This window comes from Carcharodon carcharias, chromosome 3 (genome assembly GCF_017639515.1).
Source record: "Carcharodon carcharias isolate sCarCar2 chromosome 3, sCarCar2.pri, whole genome shotgun sequence".
In the NCBI taxonomy this organism is placed as follows: domain Eukaryota; kingdom Metazoa; phylum Chordata; class Chondrichthyes; order Lamniformes; family Lamnidae; genus Carcharodon; species Carcharodon carcharias.
Window position 1 is genome coordinate 197,143,302 of NC_054469.1, and position 12,410 is coordinate 197,155,711.

Here is a 12,410-nt window from a genome sequence, read left to right on the forward strand (position 1 = left end):
TGACTAACAGCAAAAAACTTGTGCAATCCAGACCCAAGACTGACCACCGTTCAAGACGATTCGCCTTGGTCACTAGTTGAACTTTGTTACGTAAGTAGTAGGTGCAGGAGTAGGCCATATGATCGCTCGACCTCGCACCACCATTTAATACGATCACAGCTGATCTTCTACCTCAACCCCACTTTTCTGGCCAATGTCGCTATCTCTCCAACTCCTTGACAGACTAAAAAGATATCTATATGAATATACTCAAAGATGGAGTATCCACAATCCTCTGGGGTAGAGAATTCCAAAGATGCACAACCCTCTGAGTGAAGAAATTTCTCCTCTTTTCAGTCCTAAATGATTGACTCCTTATCAACCTGCCAATTGAAAAATGCCCCATTTATCCCTATTCCTGTTTCCAGTCTATTAACCAATCCTCCGTCCATGCTAATATATTACCCCTAACTCCATGAGCCCTTATCTTATCTATTAACTTTTTGTGTGGCACCTTATTGAATGTCTTTTGGAAATCCAACTATACCACATCTGCTGGCTTCCCTGCATCTACCCTACCAGTTACGTCCTCAAAAAACTCAAGTAAATTTGTTTAAGGATGATTTCCCTTTTGTAAAATCATGTTGACTCCTCATACTATGCTTTTCTAAGTGTATAGTTAAGACTTGCCTTAATAATAGCTTCCAGCATTTTTTCAATGACCAATGTCAGGCTAACTGGCCTGAGTTTCCTGTTTCTGTTTCCCTTCTTTCATGAATAATGGTGTTACGTTTGCTAACTTTAGATCTGCTGGGACCGTTCTATAATCTAGGGAATTCTGGAAAATCGTAATCACTGCATCCACGATCTCTGCAGCTATCTCTTTTAGAACCCATGGAGGTACTCCATCAGGTCCTAGAATTTGTCAGCTTTCAGTACCTTAAATTTCTTGAATTCTTTTTCTCTGCTGATACAAATTATTTTAAGTTCCTCACTCTTAATAGCTCCTTGGTTACCCTGTATTTCTGATATGTGACTTGTGTCTTCGATGATGAAGACAGACACAAAAAGTATTTGTTCAAAGTCTCTGCCATTTCTTAATTTCCCATGATAATTTCTCCCCATCTCTGCCTCTAAGGGACTTAGCTGCCCTCTTCAATTTCATATACTTGTAAAATCTCTTACAATTTGATTTTATATTCCTGGTTAGTTTATTTTCATTCTATTTTTTTCCCTTTTCATCAAACTTTTAGCTGCCCTTTTTAAAACTCTCCCAACCTTCAGGCTTACTAATATTCTTCACAATATTACATGACTCTTCTTTTAACTTAACACAATCTTTAATTTCCCTAATAAGCTATGGATGGATCTTTCTTACTGAGTTTTTGTTTTTTAACGGAATGTATTTTTGTGGAACATTTTGAATCATTTCTTGCACCTCCTGAGCTGCATAGGTTTATCCACACATCCAGCTGGATCATGACAGGCTGAGTGACCGCCAAGCAGCACTGCTGAGAGATATAGCACACGTTTAACTGTGAGTTATCCTGCAGGCAAAATGGGGGCACTGGTCAAGGTAGACCTAGAGAGAAGGCTATTAAATGGGCAATAAGGATGGATTTTTAAAAAAAATTATTTTTCAGTTGAGAAGTCCACAGTCTTAACACTTCTGATCTCCCAAGTAGAAAGGGGTTACATGTTGACAATAAGGACAATAATAGAGAAGCAAGTATCATGAATTATCATCAAGAACTGTATTGCCATTTTGTCTGTTTTCCTCTACCTTATCTTTCTCCAAGCCTACTCAGTCACAAGCACAGTGTCTGATATAAATGCAAATTACAATCCTTAAGAATATGAAGCAAATATAATGAAGTCATTAATATCTGCAAATTTATAAATGATATATGCAGAGAAAATACTAAACACATTAACTATATAAAGTATTGACTTTATTTTATTGTATTTGAAAGAATTGTGACAGCCAGTTTCTCATTCAAAAATATTCATGGCTTTTTTTTGTGAAGTACCGTTAAATAATACATTAATGGATAATTCTTCAAAGCTTGCAACAGTTTCCCCATGAAGTACAAAACTATTGAGAAAGCAATTTAAAAATAACATTAATGGAAGGGAGGTGTTGCACTTACTTCATGCTTGTCAGGAGCGATGAAATTCAAGGAATCATCTGGGTCGTACAGGATAGAGAAAGCGAGTTCTAACACCTCCTATGGAGACCAGAACAACATGAGCAATCAGTCAAACAAAGGGCATCATGTACAGGGGAAGAGGCCATCCTATTTCATCAGCTCATGTCCAAATCACAACTGCTTCACAAAATTTATTTTGTGTGTTAAATTCAACAACAACAACTTGTATTTATATAGCAGCTTAAACACAGTTTAATATAAACTGGTGATGCATCACAGGCCAGAATTGGAGGAACATAACGATCTCAGAGGGCTGCAGGAGGGTACAGGGGAGGGGAGCGACCCTGGAGGCATTTGAAAACAAGGATGAAAATTTTAAATTTGATGTGTTGGCACACCAGGAGTAAATGGGTGAATGGAACTTGGTGTGAGTTATGGTGGGGGCAGCAGTGTTTTGGATGAGCTCAAGTTTAAGGAGAATGTATTGTGGGAAGTCAAGTCTAGCGGTAACAAAGGCATCAGTGAGATTTCAGCAGCAGATGAGCTGAGGAAGTAGTAAAATAGGATAGTGCAACAGGTGGAAGTAGGCAATCTTGGTGGATTCTAAGGTTAGGCAATAAATGTTGGCCTTGCCAGAGATGCCCATATCCCAGGAATAAATGAAAAAAAATGACAACCGCCAAAACTAATTTACTTCCTGGAAACAAGACGAACTGAGGCAAAGAACAGAATCTGTGCTTAGAGAATAAGTGCCAAAATTATTAGCTGCATTTTAAATATATTATGCATGCTGATCAGAAATGCTCAATTTGGTGTCCACGTAAATATGATTATTGGCTTTCTCACAGGTACTTATGTTGTTTAATTGGTAACCAGCCCAGGATATCGCTTGCATTCAGAAGCCTGCAGTGGAGCACTTAGTGTTGTGGAGCAATTCGAAATGGGTTCAAATCAGAGAGGGCAGGGAGCGGACAACACTTTGGATGCAGCTCAATCTGATCCACAACATTGTCGACATACGCTGCTTTCTCAAGCAGAAGACCTACAAATCTTCAGCCTTTACCAGCAGCTGAACAGGGCTGGTCTCCTGAGCATAAGTTAACGTGTTCAGAGGTATCTGTTTTATACTGCTTTGGAGAAATGGCAAGTTTCTCTTTTTTTTTGCTGATGAGTCAATGTCACAAGTGATTACTATCTCCGTCTGTTGCTGTCAGTACCAATGTTTCAATAATGAAGCGGTCTGATTGAAATGAGATGGATTTTCCCCCAACTCCCGCCTTCTCTGGGTTGGATACTCAACTCCAGTGAAAGTTCTTTTTAATATACAGAATCTTCAAGACCTGGATTTTTCCTATGGCGGGTGGGCTGGGTGGGAGGGGGTGGGGAGCTGGGCTAATTAAGGCCCGCCAAGCGTAATGTACAGCCGGTAGCACTCAGCGCTACCTGTGCAGACGGGACGAGGAGGGAGAGTCGGGTTTAAAAATTTATTCAAACATGTCCCCTCATGTGACTCTGTCACATGAGTTGGGACATGTTTGTAAAGGTGGGAAAATTTATTTATTTCATAAAAGCTTCAGGAAACCTCATCCCGCCTGTGGATGAGGTTTCCGGAAAAATGTGAAGGCCGCTTGGGCTTTTCGCCTGCCTGTCAACACATTCTTAGGTACTTTAAATAATCTCTTAATGGCCTTAAAGGACCCTTAGCATTTCGGTGGGCACGCAGCTGACACAGGTGCGCGCCCACTGAACAAAATATTGCGATGGCACGCAACGATGTCGGGACGCATGCCTGACGTCATCACACATCATTTTACGCACGGTGTGTCAGGCCCGCCCCCGCACGCCAACCGGAAGATTCTGCCCAAAGTGACTGCTTTAAATGTGTTTATTTTTGCAATTGATTTAAAAAGAAATCATTTGTGGTCAGTAGTTATCTCTTGATGGAAATGCCTCTGAAGTAGAGAGTGTAGAAGAGTCCCACTTTCTTTCATTCTTTCTTGCACCTCCTACACCACCTCTCCAAATTGGACAGAAACTGTCATCATCACATCGAGAGAGATCACCTCTATTACACCCTAGCACTCTACATGTGCTGAGAGAAAGCCCAACAGCAGCAGTGAGATATAGCGGTCACGTCAGTCATGTTAAACAGATATGCAGCTCCAGGGATAATGTTTTAGGTATTCTGTCCCCTGTTTTGTATAAATCCTAATTTGTCCAGAACTCAATGGCCCATACCCTGGCCCGCATTTAGTCTCACTCACCATCACTCCGACCTTACTAGTGTACAATGGCTCCCTGACTATCCATGCTCCTTCATCTTTGAATATCTCCACAGCCAATGTCTTATAATAAAGGGCAAAAATGATGAGCAGGAAAAGACCAGATGGTCTATTTTGCCTGCCCTATTTTTGTGGTGCCATTGCAACTAGACAGTTCCCACCTCCTTCCCCCCCAATCCTCTTCACCAACTGCATTCATGTAAACTCCTGGGACAAACGAAAAAAAAACAAGAGTTATTGAGGGAAAGAATAAATTCGGGAGAAAAATGGTGATCAAAACCAGACTAGGTGATCATATTGACCAAATGTCTCAACTCATCTCTGCAACAGCCTTCAGTCTATATTAGCTCCCACACCTACTGTTCTCCTTATTCTGGACTTTTATGCATCTATGTTTCCAGTCATTCCACCATCAGTGACAGAGACTTCATCTGCCTTGGTCTATTTGCTATAGCTCTCTCTTTAAACCCCTTCCCTTAATGTGGCCACCATCTGGCAAAGGCTGCCTTTATTGCCCATCCCTAGTTGGCTTGACTGAGTAGCTTGCTCATCCACTTCAGAGGGCAGTTTAAGAGGCACCCATGTTGGTGCAGGACTGGAATCACATGTAGGTCAGAGCATGTAAGGATATGGCAGGTTTCCTTCCCCAAAGGACATTAGCGAACTGGTTGGGTTTTCACAACCCTTCAGGTCGCTTTGACTGATACAAGTATTTTATTTCCAAATTCTTAAACTGCCCAGGTGGAATTATAATTCACAATTTCTGGATGGTTAGTCCAGGCCTCTGGATTTACGATACTACGCTACTGTACCCAATTCTATCTTCACCATACAAATAAAACCCGTCAATTAGCGTTGGTTTCTAAAAGTTGCAACATCCCTTCATCTCTTTAGTATTCAAGAGGCATTGTTCCCTAAACTGTAGCTGTTCATGTGCACTCTCCACACATTCAAAGGATTTTCATTCCAATCCCCTGTCTGTACTCAGCGTGACAGCACAATCTCAGTCCGGGATTCATCACCTTTGGGGGAAAAATCCAACACGGCAGCTGTCACACTGAATCAAGCAAGTCAATTTTTGAGCTTATTTAACAGCTTGGGAATTGTAATGAAGGAATGTGGGTGACAGAAAATACAGCAGGCAGAGACCCACGCGTGGCATTCAACCCAGATTACTGGATCATTATTACTGTATCATGGGGCAGGATTTTTAGTTCGGCGGGCTCCTGCGATTGGAGAGCCCGAGAACGGACCCCCCGGCCGTGATATGCCCTCGATCGCAATTTCACGCTGGCTGGCCATTAATTGGTCAACCAGTGTGAAAGGCGCATTGAAAGGCTCAGCGCTGCCAGGGTGGGGCAGGGAGGAAGATGAGCGCTGATGTCAGCGCAGACGTAGGGGGAGCACGAAATGAAAGCTCCCTGAAGGCCGAGAGCTGCCTCAGGGAGCTGAAGAATTTAAATGCAAAAAAAATAAAGATTTTTAAAAACTGGGAAAAATGCCCATGCATCTGAATCAGTCACCAGAACATAGGGATGATGAAAATTCTGTCCAAACATTTTTATTTTTAAAAAATTAATAATGGAAACCTCATCCCGCCCGTGCAATGAAAAAATCTCAGCTAATTACTACTTTAATGGCCTTAATAGGCCTCTTAATTGTCGGCGGGTACGCTTCTGACTATTGCACGCACCTGCCGAGCGAAATATCATGCGAGTGTGCGATGATGTCGGGATGCTTGCCCGATGTCACCACGTGCTATTTCACACTCGAGCGGGTCGGGTGTGCACTTGCACGCCAAGCAAAAAATTCTGCCCATGGACGTCCCTCACCATCTAATTCAAGGTAAAGAGTGAACTAAAATTCTAGAACGAAGCTGTGAAGAGGAAGAATGTAGGGATTGGGTGTAGTAACAAGTTATTTTGTCACGAATGCCAAATATGATGGAACAGAATTTTAGCATTTATTTTCCTCCCCCGTTTTCCAAGTTCTTTTTTTGCCTCCTACACCAGTGTTCAGCTGAAGCAGCAAGTGTGCAACCTGTTCCCCTTCACTGAGGGCAATTTTAACTGATCAGGCGCAATGTTGGTTTTACATGCTACCCGATTTTGCTCTTCAGTGAATTCAATATTGGATGGTGTGTAGTACTGTCCACAGTATTCCATACTAGTAGTCCACACTAGGTCCACATGATCCCATGGGTTTCCTGCTCAGTGTGAGAGATTAAAGTTTCCCTTAAAATTAAGGAATATGGCGGAACAATTCAGCTGCAGAGCCGTTCTTGCATCATCTGATGAAAAGCGTCTTGTTTCCCAGCTGAAAGAATTGCCAGCAAATGTCATCTGTGCTTGATGTGATCAAATTCATCAATTTCTATATATGGACTCCCTTTAGGTGGTGACGTGCACAACAGTGTGCCTTTATATTGAATGGTAATGAGTTACTGTGGCTTAGTGGCAGCACTGTCGACTTGAAGTTAGCAAATTGTGGATTCAAGTCCCACTCCAGAGACTTGAGCACATAACCTATGCTGACACTGCCAATGCAGTACTGAGGGAGTACTTTCGGACAAGATATTAAACTGAAGATCTGTTTAACCTTTCAAATGGAGGTAAAAGATCTCGTGGCAGTAACTTGAAGAAAAGCATGGGTCTTCTGTCTGGTGTCCGGGCCAATAAATCCTGCAGCATACATCACTTAAACAGCCTATTTGCTCATTATCACATTGCTGTTAGTGGGAGCTTGCTGTGCGCAAATTGATTGCCCTAGTTTATTGACTGTAAACACCCTGGGATGATCTGAGATTGTGAAAGGTGTTGTATAAGGGCAAATTCATGCCTTTTTACTTTCTTAAATTATGCATATGAAGTTGCTTTTGCATGACTTGAGCAGGTTGCCAATATCCTGCACAAAATTGCTGCACAAAGTATCATTATTGCTGCAGTTTAAGTAAATTCTTATGATTCCACTGGGAGGAATGCAATGATGGAATTTCAATAAGATGACAATGGGAATGGTAGTCAGATAAATAAGAGTACCGCTCAACATAACATTTGCACTGAACTCTTCTTCAATCTCCACATAATTAATATTAATGAGTGCAGAAACCTAAGTGTACCACTTTGCAGAGGAGCAACAAGTTCCAGCTTGTTTCTAATGCCCTTGAACTCCCATTGGTTTTAATGGGCAAAACCACAATGCATTGATGCCTTGAACATGGGTGCCTGACAATCAGAACCCCAATAACAAAAAAAGAATCAAGCAGTATAGAGATTAACATTATCCCACCCACTTCTGCCTAATTCCTATTTATTTTGGTGACAGGCCTTTATTAAGAATGTAAAATTATGCTATTCAAGGCCACTAATTTGTGGCATTCACGGAATGACAGAATAAGATTCACAAAACATCTGTATAAATCCCAGTATGCCATAAAAGTAGAATTTCACTTATCTGATAGTCATCAAGAAATCCAATAGGGAGCTCAGAAGTAACATCTTTACCCAAAGAACGGTGAGAATGTGGAAATGCCCTACTACAGAGATCTACAATAGAGAAGTTAACAGTATAGCTGCATTTAGGGGGAAGCTAGAAAAGCATGTGAGGGGAAGGGAATGGATGGTAACGATGATAGATTTAGATGAGGAAAGATGGGAGGAGGCTTGAATGGAGCATAAACGCTGGCATGGACTGGTTGGGCTGAATGGCCTGTTTCTGTGTTGTATATCCTATGTAATCAGTCACTACATCAGTAGTTCTAAACATGTTAGACAGGAAAATAAAGTGCACCATTTTCAAACTTGACAAAAATGAGAAAAATAAGATTTTCCTCCGCTGCATGAAGTGAATGACAAAAACTAAGTGAAGAAAGACTTGCATTTATATAGTGCCTTTTATGACCTCGTGACTTCCCAAAGCGCTATGGGGCAATGAAGTACTCTTAAGAGTGTAGTTACTGTTGTAAAAGTGGTGGCCAATATGCACACAGCAAAGTCCCATAAACAGTCACAAAATAAATAAACATATCATGCATTTTAGGTCTTGGCTGAGGGATAAATGTAGACCAAGAAACCCCAGAACTCTCTTGCTCTTCTTCAAATAGTACAGTGGGATTTTTATGCCTACCTGAGAGGGTGGGTGGGGCCTTGGTTTAATGTCTCATTCAAAAGACAAGTGTTATAATACTCTTAAGATACATGTTATCTTACGTTCACTTAAGACTACCATAGCTCAAAAAATTTATCTTGGCATAAAAGTGGAATCTTTTTGAAGTTTACTGTAAATGGTTACCTTATTTTGTTTAAGTGCACCCTTTTCCTTCATGTGTGGACAATCCTTTCCTGTCACGATAGCTTTGATATCGGCCACAGGCACTGTTTTTAAAAAAAGAAATTCTCAACACGCAGTTACTGCTCCTGTCACAAGATACATTAAATTGCCTAACATTTACAGCACATCAACAGGCCATTTGACTTAACAGGTCTGTATGGCAGCTCACATTCCACACAAGCCTCTTTCCACCCTACTTCATCTAACCTTATGGACATAGTTACAATACAATGTTGCATTGAGAAGTACTGTTCTAAGCATTAGCTTTAGAGTCATCATTTGTGACAATAGTTTGAAACATTTTAAAAAGGATAGGGTAAAATTTCCCTCTTTCATTCGTGCTCTTAGCCTCACCAATTAGGAGCACATAGCCGAGGACTGAACGTACATACTCTACAATTTTCTGGATTGACAGATGAAAATACTAAAAGTGTGTAGCACTGCACTGGGAATGTGTAGCAGGTTTCTCCCTGATCTCAGTTGTTCTGAGAAAAAAACAATGGACTATATTTGCCCCTAAAAGCAGTTATGCAACATCTTTTTAAAAGCTTGATTCAGTTATACATGAACTCCTGTGTGGCATCAGTTCTGTAATATGAAGTCAGGCAGGTTGCTAGCGCTATATTAATGCAGTGTCCTCATACTCCACAAATACAGGGTGGGGCGGGGGATGGGGGACGGGACGCGCATTTATGTGCCGCCAGATTACTTTTGTGCTGCAAAGCAATTTTTCTCATTTATGACAAAAGAATATTTAGCCCTGAAAGCACTGTCTACAGTAAGAATGCTACCTGTGTTGATCGCGTGTATTGAAAAGCATGCAAGCTGCAAAGTGCTGTAAGAATAGTTGATGTTATTCTGTTAGAGGCAGCACTTACACTTGTCCTGCAAAGATTCATGTGGCACCTCTCCCTGAGGGCTCTCGTCCTGGTCTCCATAGTGCAGGACTTTGTGGTTTGGCGAAAGGCGGCAGTACCAGAATTTGTCTGTAAAATTAATAATTTTGGCACTTCCAGCATTACTTTAAAAACTCATTGTTTTGATTTTAAACACTTGTGCAAAACATATAATTTTTAACAAAGTGGAACTGATACAGATAACACTTCAATCCAGGTCAAATATAATGACAGATTTACAGAGGCTGAATCAACAGAAATCTTCCAAAGTCTGATTTCCCCTTCTTGTTGGAATGCCCTTGCTACCTGGCACTGACACTACACAGGAGGAGAATGTGCCAGCTCAACAACGTGTGGATCTTGTTTCACTCTGGAATTGGTGCATGAAAAACAAGAGTTAGCCACAGCAATCCATCCAAAGACTGATCACTCACTCAGACCCTGGAGTCAGTTGTAAGCCACTTTGTAAGGTTCCTCCTGTCAGTCTATAATATGTGCATTGAACAATGTATATGGTATACCATCAAAACAAAACAAGAACTGGCATTTTTATAGCGTCTTCAATGTAGTAAAATGTCTCATGTTCCTTCAACACCAGGAATATAGAGTAAATACAATGCAAAGCCTGAACTGATCATGAGACAGAAGCTGTCCAGTTTCCACCTATCTCATCACAAACTTGCATTCCATCTTTGTGTAGAAGCTATGTTAATCTCCTATGTTTTGTTCAAGTTTTAGTACATGTACAGTTAAAGAGAGCAAATTCGTCCTGTTCTGCTGATGGCACTAGCTTTCTATTGTATTCTACTGATGCAAAGAAACCCATCAAAATCAAGAAGAGGAGAATGTAGAATTGACAGCAAATGCAACACAAATTCCTCATTACTTGATAAGTTCTGAAGTACAATTGGAGGTCATAACTCATTGACTTGCAACACATTTCTAATGGCTTTGAACCTCGCCTTCGAACACTGGCACCAAAACTAACCAGCATCAATTGATACGTGTGCAATATGGACTGAAGCCTGATGCCCAGAGTCACCGCGCACTATAATTTCACACCATTTTCAACCATCACAGCATTGACTGCATGCCTGTTACCAATCTCAAGGTCTGAATGTTGACAAAACTGACGAAGAAATTTAATACTTGAGTGGTTATGTGAATCGGAGCAGAACAAAAAAAATTAGGTTTCAGTATCAAATTCAATTCTATTCTATTTCACTTCATTTCAATAAGGCCCAAAGTTGTCCAGTATAAAAGGATGGAGATAGGCACACAATAGAATTTTACTGCTCCTAAATCCTTGAATATGTTGACACCTCTCAAATCTACGCCCATCTTTCTCGCAAATCCGTGTTTGACCCTCTATGATCAGGATTCTATCCTTGCCATGGCAATGAAACGGCCCTAATCATAGTCACAAACGACATCCTGTGTAACTGTACAATTTTGGTCTCCTTATTTGAAAAAGGATATAATTGCGTTAGAAGCTGTTCAGAGAAGGTTCACGCATCTCATTCCTGGAATGAAGGGCTTATCTTATGAAGAAAGGTTGAACAGGTTAGACCCATACCTATTGGAATTTGGAAGAATAAAAGGGGATCTTATTGAAACATTTAAGATCCTAAGGGGACTTGATAGGGTAGATAATGTTTTCTCTTGTGGGGGAGACTAGAATTAGGCGACACAGTTTTAAGAAAAGAGGTCTCCCTTTTAAGACTGAGATAAGGAGAATTTTTTTCTCTCAAAGGGCCATTGGCATGTGGAATTCGCTTTCCCAGAAAGCAGTAGAGGCAGGGTCATTGAATTTATTGAAGGCAGAGTTAGACAGGTTTTTGATAGACAAAGGAGTGAAGGGTTGTGGGAGGCAGACACGAAAGTGGAGTTGAGACCATAATCAGATCAACCATAATCTTAGCAAATGGTGGACCAGGCTCAAAGGGCTGAATGGCCTCCTCCTAAGTCCTATGTTCCTATGGCTGTGATTGCGGTGCAGTATACCTCCTCGTCCATCTCAACCAGTCTGTAGCCTTTGAATGGTTGACCACACCTTCAACATCTGTCTAGCTCCAATCTCATCTATCCAGTCATAGCCAGAGAATGGCATACAATGGCTTCTCTTCCCAAATACCGCAATGATTCTTTTGGAGTGCAAAAAGGATCTATACTTGCCTCTCTCCTATTTCTGCCCCTCAGTGATGTCATTTGATAGTGTGACATCAGGTTTCACATGTATGCTGAGGACACTCAGCTCTACATCACCAACACAACCTCTCTTGATTCCTCCACTATCTTTGCATTAAAAGTCTATTGAGGCCAATAAAAGGAGGGAGTCTGGGATTTTCCAGATCCCTGCAGGCGACGGGGTCAGTTTAGGTTCCTGGAGATGGTGTCCTGGGGAGGGGGTGTGGTGGGGGCAGTGCACCAGCCAGGCCTAGAGGCCCTCCTTTCCTGCCTTGGTGCACGAGCAGCTTTAGGGGGCCATGTAGAGCGGGTCACCCACCATGGTTGTGGCATAGCTGCAAAGTCCATTTGTAATTTAAGTTTAAAAAGTGGGAGAGAGGGCACTTCCATTTTGAAGAGCCCTCTCCCTTACTTATCTTCTATTGCAGCCTGCTGCTCCTTTCAAGCCAGAAGGCCTCTGATTGACTCATTAGCTCCAAGGGCCTGCCTGCCCTGTGAAAAAGGGGGCCAGTGGCTGTTTCCCCTGAGGGGGTGGGTTTGTGATCCGAAAATGGTCATGACCTCCGTTTCCCAATCCAGAAGATAGA

At 41.5% G+C, this 12,410-nt stretch overlaps 1 protein-coding gene across 6 annotated transcripts in view; it reads right to left on the minus strand.

The window, feature by feature from the left end:
* Nucleotides 1-12,410, minus strand: part of elmo1 (engulfment and cell motility 1 (ced-12 homolog, C. elegans)) — a 277,120-nt gene that overhangs the window by 6,972 nt on the left and 257,738 nt on the right. For all 6 annotated transcript variants that reach the window (XM_041184319.1, XM_041184321.1, XM_041184320.1 and 3 more), the window contains 3 exons: nucleotides 9,619-9,726; nucleotides 8,702-8,784; nucleotides 2,130-2,207 (listed from right to left, as the gene is read on the minus strand). In XM_041184319.1, coding sequence (XP_041040253.1) covers nucleotides 2,130-2,207; nucleotides 8,702-8,784; nucleotides 9,619-9,726 — 269 coding nt within the window. The remainder of the gene's footprint in view (nucleotides 1-2,129; nucleotides 2,208-8,701; nucleotides 8,785-9,618; nucleotides 9,727-12,410) is intronic.